The following is a 15,566-nucleotide window of genomic DNA, read 5'->3' as shown; positions in this document are numbered from 1 at the left end:
TGTGTGAATAGGAACTCCAGAATCCTATCTTTGTGTTGCATGATTTCTTTTTTGGAAGGATATGTCATGCTGATTTAGGTTGTGTGGCTTGTCTGAATGACAATAGATATTTTTTTTCTGATTTACTGCCCTCATGCCTGCTATTGCCTGTCTATGCTCAGATCAGTGCTGTCTGTTGGTATGTCACGAAATTACCAAAAAATAGCTGGGTTCTGCTGGAACAGTGAATTTTAGTAATCTTTCCTTTTGCGTACCAGTTTCTTACCAGCTATTAAATCTGATGGTTGTGAGACTTGAGAGACTTTTTCTTTTTTTTCTTTAGAGCTTTTAGAAAGCAGGTGAAAGGTAAAGCTGTCAGAAGAGTGCTCTAGACCTTGAAAAATATTTCAGTCCACTTTGAAAAAAATGTCTGATAGTGAAAACTGTCCCTGAGGTAAAGACTTCTTTAAGAGGTGTCCAGAAAATGTGAAAGAGGTCACTGTATTGATGTATCTATGGAACAAAGCAGATTTTTTAAATTATTTGCAGTGTTAGAACTGATGGTAAATATCAGAATAACTTGAAGAGTGTTTTGAATCCTATCTCATTATTATATACTTTGAGAAGGCAGATGAGGGGACTTTTCTTGTCTCAAAAATAACTTTTTTTAAGTTTAAAAACCAGTTTATAATTATTTTTTAAATGCACTGCTGCTTTACCTTGAAATAAGCTCTTTTTGGATAGTATATATCCTTTTCTTGATGATTGTGCCTTTCAAAACAAGCCTCTGAATAGAGCTTTTTTTTCCTTTGAGCAGGATTTCCTTAGTAGTAATAGTTGAGAAGATGGAGAAGCAGAGCTCCTCAGGTTGTCTAGAGTTGCAATTAAAAAGAAGCAACCCACACCTTTGAAAGCCCAGATTCAAGGTGCTCTATGCTGCTGCACATTGCAAAGGCAATGCCTAGGTGGCTATTAGTAAAACTCCCAGAATAATTTCCTCAAAAATTTGGAAGCAGTTTTGTAAATCTTCTCTGGGGAGCTGTGTCAAATTTGCTTCGATTGGGAGGGTGATTATTTTGTCCACCGTAGAAGCTTAAGATAGGTAATACCAGCTCCTGTTTTCTCTCATTGAACTTAAACCTAGCTCATATGTGTCTTCATCTACACCTCAATATTCTGGTTCTCAGTAATTCCCATTTTATTCCTTTTTTGATCTGTATTTTGGTGCTCCATGTCAGGACTGTTTAGCACTCTTTCAAAATCAAGGATTTGGAATGGGAGAGAGTTACAGAAGCAAAGGTTGGATAGTGAGCCCTCTAGTGTAGTAACATGTTCGATAGTGGCCAGTACTATTTCCTTCAGAGTAGTCCAGACACCTCTATGGAAAAAGGTTTTCAGAAAATGATTTACTTCCTTTGTCTCATGCAATTAGTGGTTTTGTTGGACTTTACCACTTGTTCATATCACATATATTTTTCATCCACTTTAATCTTAAGCTTGCTCTCTTTGTGGTTTTCTTAATGGAAAAGTAATTGTCCTGTTTTCAGTACTGATGCAAATTATTTTGTAGCAATTTAATGTGTAATTTTAAAAGAACGATAAAGAAGGTTCTTAAAAGTTAATGTGCTCATTAAATATTATGGAATACATTTCATGTTCATATGAAATTTTCTAAGTGACGTTATTTTAGTGCCTGCGCAGTCTTGCTTTCAGATGATGTGAGCATAAGACACATTAACACAGCTCGGAAAAGTGTACCTTACTTGCTTTTTGAGCTTTTTCTGTATTGCATCACTTAGAGGTATTCTCTGTTGGAAGACATGCTTTTACGTCTTGACATTAAATCAGAAAAGAGGCATGATTTCAGTCTTAGAGGCAATTCCTGTCCTGATGGTTTAATGTAAACACAGCTTAGAGAATACCCTGCATTGAATACATAAATATGGCAACTATAGCTTCTTTTCTGTGGATCAGTTAGAGTATATGCATAAACAGTAAAATGTCTTGCCTACTTCGAGTTTAAAAGTTGAGGTCTTTTGCTGTCAAGTCTAAGAGCTCAGAAACCCAGCAGAAGTTGAAATCGCAAGAACAGTTTGTATGTTTCAGGGTGACAGTGTTTTTTTCTTTAAACATTTGAAAGAGTTCCAAAGTATGTGTTGCTTCTATTGCAAAAGAAAAACCCAGCAAAATTTACTTTTGTATATGACCATTACCTTCTAGGTATTTAAAACTTTAAGAATGATTTGGTAAAATTAGTGTATATATATTTGAACTTTTTGCACCAGCAGCTTTAATCTATCATACTATTTAAGAGTTGTCTTTTCATTGCTGTAATGTTTATTATTTTAACTGGAGTGATAGAGCGTGCTTTGCATGTAACAGTATATGTGCTTAACAGATGTATGATTTGATCTGCGTTTTGTTGGCTTCAAATTCTATGTTAGGAGTAATTTGTACTGTATAAATGTATTTCCAGAGATCCATGCATATTTAAAAAAAAACCTCTTTTTTTCAGGTCCCTTTACAGATGTAGTAACTACAAATCTTAAACTACGAAATCCATCAGATAGAAAAGTATGCTTCAAAGTGAAGACCACAGCGCCTCGTCGATACTGTGTGAGGCCGAACAGTGGAATCATTGACCCAGGATCGTCTGTAATTGTTTCAGGTAAATATATGCAGTTAGGTGTTTTCAGGCCTTTCGTGAAGTTCTCTAATGCTTGATCTTAGACGCTGCTTGACATATATCAGATTTTTGAAAAGATTTTTTAAAAAAATCAAACTTCCCCTTCATTAGTGCAATGTCAGTCTGATGTAGAGCTGCAATGATACATGAAAAATCATACAGAAATATTTGCCGTTTGTCACATTTATCTGCAGCTCTGTGAATGGAGGAAAAGAAAGCTGGAAATGGGCAGTGACATTAACAGTACCTTTGCTTCAGACTACTATACTCACGCTTGTATCTTGAAGTAGGGCATTGCTTGGCTGCTCTGATGTGTTTAAAGTTTAACATTTGACAGTTCATTATATTAAAAAAAATAATTCACAATTGTAGACAAGTGATATTGGTCCCTGAACTCTGTTGTTTCATAATTCCTCCATTTTTCACAGTAGTATATGTTACATATTGTGCTATTATGTGTTATCCTAGGTGCACTAGGTTTTTCAAATTTAAGGGCTACAAACCTACTTAGAATAGCATGAAACTCCATGTAGATTTGGCCTACGTACTTTGTTCTGACAATCTGCAGAATTTTTGTATCTGAATGTGTAATGATCTAATCCTGTACTGGAGTGTATGATGTCAGAAAGATCATAGAATCATAGGAGTTGGAAGGAACCACTCATCAAGTCCAATCCCCCTGCTGCAGCAGGAACACCTGGGGAAGATCACAGGAATGTGTCTAGACGGGTCTTGAATGTCTCCAGAGAAGGAGACTCCGCCACCTCTCTGGGCAGGTGTTAGTAATCATGGGAGCAGACATTCTCAAGAAAATGGGAAAAGACTAATTATTAGCCTTCTGATTTGGTAAATGATTTTTGTAGGTAATTTTCCTGATGGTTTTCTCCAGAATAAAGGGGATTCTCAAGATGTGACCTACTATAATTCCCAACTTGGGGGAAGGTGAATCTGCTTTTTAAATACAGAGTAACTTCCCTTGTAGCAAACACACCAGTTTTCTAATCTAAGAAGATCTGTAGAACTTCAGTGTTGTTTACCATGTACAGTCCAGCATCTTGTGGATGAAGAAATATTTTACTGAGAATTGGTTCAAGACTGAAGTAGTCAAAAGCCTACTTTCTTTCTTCCTTTATTTCTAATTTTGACTTAGAACCATTTTGCCTTAACTGTGTGATTGATCTGGTATCAGAGACCTTTCCTGCGGGTAGTCATACATTGTTATCAAGATACAGCTGGACTTTCTCTTCAAGGAATTTCATAGATGGAAATGTTCCATTTACCTATTGTAAAGTGTGCTTCTGTAGTTACAAATGATGCTTTTAATGTTTTGAATACTTGAGTGTTTTAAATGAGGCAAACTGGAGCTGTAAACAATATTTCAGCTTCAGGCTTACCAATAAAGGGAAACAGTGTCATACTGCTCAACTCTTCAGTTTGCATAGCAGGGAGTCTTTTATATTTGTTTTTCTGTATTACTGGATTCTCATGCAGTTAGTTACTCTGCTGCAGTGACCCCAAGATGCTTTCATGTGCAGTTGTTTAGTTACCATGACTCCATGATGCTTTTCAGAATTAATTTCTCTTCCCCAGCATGTCAGCTTCATCTTTGTGTTTCTAAGCATATAGTTTCTTTTGGGTCATTTGGTAAGCCAAGTGCGCAGATGATTTTTCTAGTGACCCACTTTGTTACCTCATCAGTCTCTCAACTGAATGTTTTCAGAGCTGACTCATCTTTCATATGATTAAAAATAGGTTTCTCTCACATTGTTGTGCAGAGAGAAGTAACTATAGGATACCATGGCCTGAAACTATTTTCAAAACTAAATGTTGAGATATTGTCAGCCATCTTCAGCCTGTATAAGGTGTTGTGCTGATTCATAGTAAAGTCTTTAAATTCATTGCTGATTTGATTTAACAGTCATTTTAAAGGAAGCCTGCAGGCATTTTGTTTATCATTGAATTGTGAATCACTAGATAACCTTCAATTATGCTGACAGGTTTTCCTCAAAAATACTGATTGGTAAGACCAGTTTTTCTTTACCTTTATGTCCTAAATTAACTGTTTATTATCTATAATATATTTATTGTTGTTAGCTTTTTAACAGCAATTGCTTGTTGATGATTTTTCTTTTCAGAAGACTCATCTTCCTTCACTGCTTGTGACTGTTACTTGTTACTGTTCTTACTTCTGGTTTTCAGATGCCTTTAAAAGTAATTTTGTAGAAATAAAGCCTTCCTGTGTAGAAAACATAGGCCTATTAACAAGAAGCTTGCTTTTAAAACTATTTGTAGTATTATCTCTGGACTACTCAGAGATTCCAGGCATATGTTGAAAACTGTGGCTTTTTGTATATTCATGAGATTTTCTGTGATTGCTTAAAACCATGAAGAGCATGAAGAGCTTTTTGAATTTCTGGATTGTCTTTTTCTGATGCTTTTCGATTCAATCAGATTTTCAGCTGTTACTGAGCGGTCAAAGAACATAGTTATTTAACTGGTTATCCAAGGATTCTGCCAGTGTGTGAAGAAGTTCTCTGATGATGGAGAGCTGTGTTTGTCATCTTTTAAGTTACTCCATCTGTTCCCTTGGCTTAAGGAAACTTAAGTACTGTGTGCTATTCATTAGTCTGTTGATGGAACAATTCTTAGAGATAAATTGCTATAGCATCTGTATCTGGAAGTACTATTCAGTTTGATCAGTTATGTTTTGGACTACAGTGAGACCAGTGATTAAGGAAACCTGACTTTCAAACCTTTCCAAATAGGATTGCCTGAATGCATGTCAAATCCTGCGATTTCCTTTATGTGCTTTATTTCCAAATATGTCTGATTCGCACAGTTCAATAATCCTTTGATTATGCTGTATGTAATACTTATGGAAAAAAAACAACAGAGATAACCATCTATAGTGAACACCTGTATCTTGTAACTAGTATTTAAGGCCTAAAATTAGGTGGCAGTCTAATATTTTCCTTAGGTACTAGTGAATCTTTGCCTTAAATTAATCATAAAATGTGTTTATTCCGAAGAAAAGTCCTATGGTGTTTGCTTGGTATTTTTTGTGTGTGTGTGTGTGTGTGTCAGTCTTGCTGTTTCTGTTTGTTCATACTTGTGTATGAAAGTCTTTTAGCTGTAGTAATTGCAGAAATAATAATGTCAGCTACATCAGACTCTGAAACACTTTTAGTACCTTCTGCTAGTGTGTGCCTGCTCTATTTTCAATACGGCCTTTGCATTTTAACTTTCAGAGTCTATTCAGTGAGAAGCAAATCTGAAGTGCATAGCATGCTTGTTTACAGTGCTTAGCTGAAGAACCACGAATTTATGCTTTAATTTTTCTTTTGAACAGTAATGCTACAGCCTTTTGACTATGACCCAAATGAGAAGAGTAAACACAAGTTTATGGTACAAACAACCTATGCACCACCAAATATTTCAGATATGGAGGCAGTGGTAAGTAAAAATGATGTAAAATTACTGTTGTACATTTTTTTTTTCTTAAAAATTCAGGTTGAAGTGTAAATGAATCATGGTTTTGGAATTTATTTTTGGAGAAGAATGTGGTTTTCTCTGAAAAAGCATGACTTCCATAAGTGATTCAGGGTTTTTAATATTAAATAGAAACTCAGTCCTTAGAACTCACCTAATGAACTGGTTGAATGGAAATAGTAGCGAATGTAAGCTATGGCCAGTTCAGTGTTAAAAGGTGAGCAAGTTGTGTTTTATGTGCAGCTAATCTGAAGGGGATAAACAGTTTGTGTTCGAAGGAGTCAAGAATATGTTAGATCAGGAAGCCTAAAGCTGTATGAAATCAGTGCATTTGAAGTAAGAGGTGGTGAAGTGAAATGTTGAATGGGATTATATGGAATTAAAGCATTCCAAAGACTAAGATATGTCTTTCTACAAGATACCAAGTGGCTAAACACAGCACATGTGATAGATTTTATGTTCTAACAGAACACAGAATCATTAAGTGGTTAAGGTTGGAAGGGACCTTAAAGATCATCAGTTTCCAACCTCCCTGCTATGAGCAGGGACGCCTCACACTAGACCAGGCTGCACAAAACCGCATCCAGCCTGGTCTTAAATACCTCCAGGGAGGGAGCATTCACAACCTCTCTGGGCAACCTACTCCAGTGCCTTACTGCCCTCATGGTGAAGAATTTCTTCCTGATGTCTAACCTAAATCTACCCTCTTCCAGTTTTAAAACCATTACCCCTTGTCCTATCACTACCCTTTCTGGGAAAAAGCCCCTCCCCAGATTTCCTGTAGGCCCCTTCAGATACTGGATGCCCACTGTAGGGTCTCTCCAGAGCCTTTTCTTCTCCAGGCTGAACAGCCCCAACTTCCTCAGCCTGTCTTCATAGCAGAGGTGCTCCAGCACTTTGATCCCTTCTCTGGACGCTCCAACAGCTACATGTCTTTCCTGTGCTGAGGGCCCCAGAACTGTACACAGTACTCCAGGGGGAGTCTCACCAGAGCAGAGCAGAGGGGCAGAATCACCCCCTGGCCCTGCTGGCCACACTTCTTTTGATGCAGCCCAGGATGCAGTTGGCTCTCTGGACTCCAGCGCACACTGGAGGCTCATGTTGAGCTTCTCATCTACTGCCACCCCCAAGTCCTTTTCCTCAGGACTGCTCTCTAGCCATTCTCATGTTGTAGATTCAGTTCTTAGGCAGGACTAGTCTGATGAAAGAGACAGAAAGAAGAAACTTAGGTTTGTACTTGTTAGTTCAGAAGTAAGGACACTTGTTTATGAGATTACAAACTGAAAGCAGTGGAAGGAAGCCTTCAGTTGTCAGAACAAGCACTTCAAGCTGTATGAGGGCTCCCATAAGCTTGTATATTAAGGTGGAAGAGAATGTTGCAAAGGCTTCTGTCTCTAGAAACCATTTTAAGGAATGCCTGAGTTTACACAGGTACAACCAATGTTCATGCAAGGCAGAGGAGGAACAAAGGTTAAAGATGAGGTTTTTATAAATCACTGAAGTCCACTAGACCTCTGCAGATTTAGGCTCTGTCCTCTTGGATGGAGTCAAAGACTACTGTGGCATCACTCTTCACTGGAGCAGTGGAAAACCTTTTAGATTTTGTTGTTTTGAGACATTCAGCTATGCAGTGAATATCTTCCCTTTTGGTATGGTTTACTTTTTCTTATTATACTCTGATAGCTCTTGATTATGTGTGGTAAGTGAAGCGTAATTATTTGGTGAGGATATAAAAAATCAATTTTAGAAATACCTTTCAAATAACTTCTTTCTCAGTATGTTCAAGTATGGAATAGATCTTGCAGAAAATCGGTAATTGTAGTTGTACTGTACAACTAATACCATTGAAAAAAAGAATGACAACAAAAATATGTTATGAAAAGCCTGGATATTGTAGTCTATAAGGCCTGCAGTTCTAGCTAAGGTAACCTCAGAAGACCCATTGTTGGAAAAATTGCCACAGACTTCAGATCAGTCTCTGAGCCTTAAGATTTGAGACAACCACATAAAGTGCATTATTTAAAAGTTAATTGTTAGTTGAGCAGAGAGATTCCAACATGTTTCACAATTATTTAAATATATTGATAACCATTAGAATTTAAAATATTTTTTATAAACAGCTTTGAAAAAGGCTTCTCAAGGCCCAAACTGTAATCTATTATGCAGTAAAAAGGAGGAAATGGTTAAAATCTAAAATGTGAAGAGCTAAAAGAAATTTACTGTGGGACTGAGTATAGAGTTGCTAAAATAGTGTTTCAATCCTTTGTTTATAATTGGTGCTTCCAAGATGGGATATAAGGAGTACTTTTACCAAGGGCCTTTCTAAGTACTTTTACTGATAAGGCTAGGACTTTGTTCTTAATCGGATGGTACTTGTTCCTCATTCTGTCTTAAATCTATCCTTGCATTCAGTTTACTGATTTCCATTTCCAGATTTAAGTTTAACCATTTCTAGCTTTTATTACTTCGCAGTAGTCAAGAGTGAACAAAAAGCATCGTTAAGAAGCAACTCTGAAAATTGCAGCTAGGGTAGCAACAGGGTTTAGATATATAGGAGTCGAGTACTAAGAGCAAGCTTATGAATTGTTCAGATATTTGTATGAGCCTGGCACGTTAAGTAACTGTATTAATTGTTGTCTTAGTGGAAAGAAGCAAAACCTGATGAGTTAATGGACTCCAAATTGAGATGTGTGTTTGAAATGCCCAACGAAAATGACAAACTGGTAAGTAACAGAAGAGTAAGAAACTGTTACACACAGGCTGGCAGGATCTCAGGGAAACTGGTTTGAGTTTTTTAAAACATATATGATTTCTTGATTAAATGGATTGTAGAAATTTGTACTAAATTAAACAGGCAAGAGGAGTTTTCAGTATATAACTTTTCGAAGATTCATAGAACCATAGAACAGCCTAGGCTGATGGTATTTCAGATGGTATTTCAAGGTCCAGACTTTCATTGGAGAGGAAGCATCCTGTCCAGTTTCATTTTAAAAACTCCAGCAATGGAGACTAGTGCCAAAAATTATTATAATTACTGATTTGCTTTAGCATTTTATTGCTATCAGAGTAAAAAAAAAAAAGAGAATCTTGAATACTGCATGCAGTGAAAAGCGAATTGCATAATTTGCTTTTTAAAGTATTGAATGCTTATCCATTTAAAAAATTGTTTCTAATTCATCTGAATTAGGAAATATTGATTATAAATTAATGCATGCTTTGGGAATCCTAAATGCATTTTTTCAAGTTAGTGGTAAAGACAGATAATCAGATAAAAAAAATTAAAATCCCGTTACCTCTTTCATGCTCTTACCTTCTGTATGTTTTCAGTGTTTTTTAGTTTGGGTTGTTTTTTGTTTGTTTTTGTTTATAAGGGATAATTTATGAGATCCAGCCTTTCATTCAGGTGTAAGCTTCCTAAGTGTGTATTAAATGCTAAAACTAAAGGTTAAACATTAATTATTAAAGCACTGAGTTAGCTACTTTCTCTGTTTTTTACCTTATTCTAAAACTGCATCTTAGATATTAGAAAAATTACACTTGTTTCTAATTAAAAAAAATGTGTCATGTAGTGAAAATTGTAATGCTTTATGAAAAAAAGAGAGCTTTTGTACTTTCTTTAATGTGATATCCTCGTGGTATTGATTATACATAAAAGTATTTTTCTGAGTAGCAGTGTAGGGTTGCAAAGCCCTGCTTTAGCAGTTTGTTTTGTCTCTTAAACTTGGCAATGAGAAATCTGCCAAGTCTTGCGGGTAAGCCTCACCTGCCACCTCAGGCTATACCCATGCCAGAAAACGAGTATTTCACTCCAGTCAGCAACAGCTTTCTTAAGATGCCTACCAGTTATAGCCAAAAGATTGACATGAAGAACCTGGTCAGTGAGGTCAAAAAGCAGGAGGTTTGTTTGAGGGAGAGAAGTCTTAGGTCTCTAGTGAAGTTTCAGTGCTGTTAAAGGAACTCATTTCAGCTAGCAAACTAATAAAAAAAGCAGCAGATCCTGATCTGCTTACTCATGATATAAATGTGTTGGTCTTTTTAAATCTAGTTGTTGGATTACCTGTGTGGAGTAGCAGGATCTCTCTCTTTGTCTATCTATGGCTGCATTGTAAAAAATGTAAAATGCAAATAGATGCTGTAGACCAAATAACTGCTATTCGCATAGAAACTAAATAAATTATTATGTCTTTTTTTAGTTGCTTTGATACTGTTTACCTTTCAAAAGCCTTTCTTCTACATTTACTGCTTACCATGGGCTTTGGTTACGAGAGATGCAGTATGGCAGTGGGCTAAATGACATAACTGTGTAGCCAAGCAAACAGGAATACGGAAGCCTGAATCTTAATGTGAGCTGTTTTTGAGTGTATTGCCATACAAATGCTTTGTTTTCATTAGTAGGATCCTGGGCTATAGAGTTGAATTCATTGTTTTGTAATGTCTGTTGAAGATAATTGTGTATTCTGAGCAGAGCTGTGGGAGCTGGATTTTTTATTTCATTTTTGGCTTTCTCAGAGCTTTTTATATGACTTTTCACTTGTATTCAAAATGAATGTGTTTTTCAGAGATGCAGTGATACTTAAATTCCATGTTGTGTAGTAATTTTCCTTCAGTGAGAGGTGCTATCAGTGCAAAATGTTTTTGCCATTCATGCTCCATATTAGTTGGTGACACAACCAGTTTTCTTTTTACTTTGGTGTTTTTTGTTTTTTTTTTTCCTTACTCTTGCAGGATTACTTGCTTCCTTTTATTTTTCCCTCTCAAGCTCAAATGCTGTTTGGTGTGTTTTGTGTGTCATCTTCTGGATGCCTGCTGGGTCAGTGTCAAGCAGCTAAAGTATTAATTTTTGTCTCAGTAGCATGTAGCACCAAATGTAAACAGTGCAGTCTTCTCTTGGTTTTTAATATTTGAGCTAATCACAAGTGAGCTGATGACAGAAGTCTCTGTTCAGATTACTGTAAATATAAGCTTCGTTTAACTGTGTTAGTAGCTGGATTGTTTCAATTTTAAGCTGTGGATAATTTTTCTCTAGGTAAGTAAAATTCTCAAGCAATTCTTAATATTTGTAGAATGATATAGATGCAAGCAAACCTGCCCCAGTATTGAATACGTCTAAGCAGGATGGACCGATGCCAAAACCACACAGTGTTGCACTTAATGATACTGAAGTAAGGAAGCTAGTGGAAGAGTGCAAAAGACTTCAAGCAGAGGTTATGAAGCTGACGGATGAAAATCGGCACCTGAGAGTAAGTTCTGCTTCCATGTTTATAGTGAAGGGGCTTCACTCTTCTTGAATGAAAGGTCTGGTTTCTAATTAGACCGATAGATGTGTATTCCAGAAAGTAGGTACAGCTGTTAAAATGTCAATATTGATTTGTAATACAATTTTACTGTACTGTATATACTGTATATTTTAAACTCATCAGTGATTGAATCGTTGTCATGGGTGAGATACTGAAGTTGCATAACTTCTTAAATGAAACTGTGTTACTTAAGGTGGTCAGAGAAACTGACTTATTAGCTTTTATTAAAAGTGCATTATTATTCCTTCTTAAGGATGAGTAAATGAGAAACAAAGCTGTTACATTCTATATCACAAATTATTAGTGAGCAAGAGCGATTTTTTGGCCAGAGGAGGTAAGCAAAGACTACTTTCTCAGTACCTTTTATATAAAGGTGCTGTTTCAGTAACCTGTAACTAGTCAATACATGACTTTGACTTTTCTATGTATTTACTTTTGGGTATACAACAGTTTCATTTGCCATGGTAGCCTTTTAAAGAACCATGAAATAACAGTGTCTGCACACCAATAGTTCTGGTGGCACTAAAGTGGATGTTAATACTTAACAATAAGGAATTGGTGGTATTTAATTCTGACATGTAGAACTAAAAGCTGGATTTTTCATTGTGCCTAGCAAGAATTTCAGAATCTTTCTAAACCAGACTATGGAAACAAGAGGATTAACTGTCATTATTTGAAATGTCATGTTTTGCTGTGTTCACATTTTGGATTTTCATATGGTGTAATGTTATTTTTAATTTTTTTCAACTTGATTTAAAACATTCACCAGTAAGTTTGGCCTTTGAGTTCAGTTTGTAGAATTGTAAAGGAAGTGTGTTCATAAATTTTTTTCCTCTGTGCTTTTACCCCCTCAGGATGAAGGCTTGAGACTCAGAAAGGTAGCGCACTCAGACAAATCTGGATCACCCACAGCTTTGGCCCTCAGAGAGAATGGCTTTAATCCTCTTCCTTCACTTCTTGTTGTAATTGCAGCCATTTTCATTGGATTCTTTCTAGGGAAGTTCATCTTGTAGAAAGAATGAGTGAGAGAAGCATGCAAAATGCAGCTTCCTTTTTTTTTTTTTCTCTTGGCCAGAAAAAGATTTGTTTACCTACCACTTCATTGGTAGTATGGCCTAAGTGGCCATTTTTTGTGTACAGCATCGTAACAGGCTTTGCCTTTAATGATCTCGCACGGTTAGAAAACACAATCTAAAAAGACAAACTGTTCGGCTACTGGACAAAATTGTACATTAAGTCATCAATAGCAGGTGTCAGTTGCACAGTCAGTCCTTTATGAAAAATCATAAATAAAGAATTGTTCTTTCTTTCTGTGGTTTTAATAAGAGTTCAAAAATTGTTCAGAGTCTTGTAAATGTTATTTTAATAATCCTTTAAAATGTTATCTGTTGCTGTTACCTCTTGAAAAATGATTTATTAGATTGCTAATCCCACTCATTCAGGAATATGACAAGAGGTGTACTGGGGGAAATGGTGCCTCTTACTGTGTAAATTTTCTCCTTACCTTACTTTGCTAATACCACGCCAGAAATTCTTTCTTATCCCTTGTGAAGCATTGTGGAGAGTACTTCATCCTTACAATCCTGTCCCATAATATTTAACATTACAAAGAAATAAAATTGTTAACAGATTTTTCTGCTGGGTAGCCTGTTTGTGTGTGTCGTACTTTTAGAAGGGACTCCTAACAAGTTCACTGTTCATGGTAATTTGCTACTTGTAACCAATGGCTATTTTGAAGTCTGTTTGCATAAGTTTCTGGCTTAGACTGTTGTAATTGAAGCTTGGGGTGGGGGAGGGCAGGGGTGAAGGGGAAGGCTCCCATTCAGTTTCTTAAAAAAAAAAATTAATTGCTTTCTGGCTGCATTTCAGCTACAGAGAGGATGGTTATCAAACTTGTTTTGGGACAGAATAATTTGGATATCCAGCAGGTATAAATACCAGGCATGAATGTTTGAAAAATGTATTAACAACTTGCTTGGATTGTGCAGGAGTGTAATAATCAACCTTCTGTTCCATCTTTGGATCTTCTGGGTGTCTTCCAGGAGTCAACATTATTTTTTTATTTTATAAGGGTATTTAATTCACATATACTAACTTGGTTTGTAATTCTGTTTTAGCAGATATTAAAAAATGCAATTTGTATCATTCAGACACCCATAATGAATTCCATGATGCAGAAGGGTTGATGTTTGCTGAGTGAGCCTCAGTTGCTCACCTTTTGAAAATTAAAATAATTTTTATGTAGCTCTTGGCAGATCTACCTGTGTTAACCATGTATAGTTAAGTTTTAAATAATACATTTTCAGGGGTCTGAAATGCTTCCCTGCACTTAATCTTATGTCTTGCCTCATCTCTGAATATGTCATTAAAAAAAACAGTAGTATTGGAACAAAATGTCTGTACTTCTGACTAAGCTTAATCCAATACATGTAAACTGATAAACTGCAGAAGGGTTATACTCCTGTAAGCAAAATTGTGTACACTCTTGGACAACTTGACTTGATGTGGTGCAGCTAAGTGTGTTAGACCTTGGTATATGCACACCTTATGAGAAAGATGTTCTAGAGAAGATGTACTATTTCTTGGTTGCCTTTGATTTCCAGTGCTTTTTTTAAAAAACAGAAAACTATAATTATATCATGTTCAGTCGTTGCTCTCTGTGAAACTTTTTTATAAAATCTTGCATATGTGCAAAGAAAATGATTAAGAAAATGCAAATACTGCTTACCTTTTTATTGAAGCATGCAAGCACAGATGTTTCCAATTACTTGTTCCAGTGTTTTTGTTCAAATCTCCTTCCATCCCAGTGACTGGAAAAACTACGTTAAGGTCTTAATTAATTATTTTGGTTCCCCTGGTTCAGAATGGTGTAATTTTCCCAATATTTTTTTTCTATAACAGAACATTGCTGCATCAAACTTTCATACTCTGTTCCAAACTGGTTATGTGGAAAATAACGAAAGCAATTGTGTGCAGGATGCAGTTTGCTTCAGACAGAGCAGTCATTCCTACATTGAAGGGAAAAAAAAAAAATCCCCTGGAAGATCTTAAAATGTTTACAGCATAGTGTATGGAGCTTTTTGAGGCTAGTTAGCACTTTCTGGACTTGAGAGCAGAAAAAGGAGTCATTGCTTAATGCAGCTGACTCAGGTTTTGATGTCTGGCAGCAGAAATAAGGTAAAAATAACAATAAAATCAGATTGAAATAACTTTTTTCAGAAGCAACAAAGAGGTGGTGGTAAAACTTGGTCGTGGTTTAAGTAATGTCTTCAAAGTGAAACTGTGCAGCGGTCTCATAACCAGCGTACTTACTAATGGTATAAGGACACTGTCTTGGTTTCCAGTAATCCCTTCATAGCTGTATATAAAATGTAATGCTAAAACTATTTTGCTCTCAGGAGTCACTTTGGATGAGATCAACTGTATGCAATGAATTATGTAATATGGATTAAATTGTTTGTCTTTGTTCCTGAAATGGTTAGAACTTCTTGCTTTGTCTGCCTGCTTACTTGTGTATGTAAGCACAGGGAAATACAATCTCTTCACTGCTCCTAGTGATACAATCTGTGATGCCCAGAAAGTTGTGTGAGACTAAACCCGTAACTTCAGTTAAATATGCACGTGGGTTGCCGTTCTGGTTTCTCAGAAGGGCTAGATGGAACAAGTACATGCTATCAGAGTAGAATTTTAAAGTTTTTAATGAATACAGCACTTTAAAAAAGGGTAGTATGATGGTTCAGGAAAAAAAAAAAAGCCTAGTTAAATAGAAGATGAAGCTTCTGTAGTAATTCTGGGCACTAAAGTTAACCCACTTAAAAAAATATATCTATATATATCTATATATGTGACGTTCCTTTCAGAAAAGGTTATTTGTATCCGTGCACAAGGTATTTGTGCAGTTGTACTAATTCTCTAAAAGCTCATGACAAACACTTTTGCCCAGGCTTGCATGTTTCTGCTGCTATGATTGAAGCCATTTTATGTGTAAGAAGCAACCAAACACTAGCTTTGAAACTTCATTATCCTCTTGGGAGGAGGGAGGGCTAAGGGAGGAGGCAGAAGGTGAAATTTTGCCAAAGTGGGAAAGACAAAGTCAATAGCAAATCGTATTTTTC

At 36.2% G+C, this 15,566-nt stretch overlaps 1 protein-coding gene across 1 annotated transcript in view; it reads left to right on the top strand.

Annotated features, from left to right (window-relative positions):
• Nucleotides 1–13,096, top strand: part of VAPA (VAMP associated protein A) — a 30,373-nt gene extending 17,277 nt beyond the window's left edge. Inside the window, exons 2-6 of the mRNA XM_051610658.1 lie at nt 2,495–2,647; nt 6,015–6,118; nt 8,797–8,877; nt 11,218–11,394; nt 12,306–13,096. Of these exons, the coding sequence (XP_051466618.1) occupies nt 2,495–2,647; nt 6,015–6,118; nt 8,797–8,877; nt 11,218–11,394; nt 12,306–12,464 (674 nt within the window). The 3' untranslated portion in view covers nt 12,465–13,096. The remainder of the gene's footprint in view (nt 1–2,494; nt 2,648–6,014; nt 6,119–8,796; nt 8,878–11,217; nt 11,395–12,305) is intronic.
• The last annotated feature ends 2,470 nt before the right edge of the window (nt 13,097–15,566 follow it).

The sequence above is a fragment of the Apus apus genome, chromosome 2 (assembly GCF_020740795.1).
Source record: "Apus apus isolate bApuApu2 chromosome 2, bApuApu2.pri.cur, whole genome shotgun sequence".
NCBI classification, from domain to species: domain Eukaryota; kingdom Metazoa; phylum Chordata; class Aves; order Apodiformes; family Apodidae; genus Apus; species Apus apus.
This window is presented reverse-complemented; position numbering and strand designations above follow the sequence as displayed.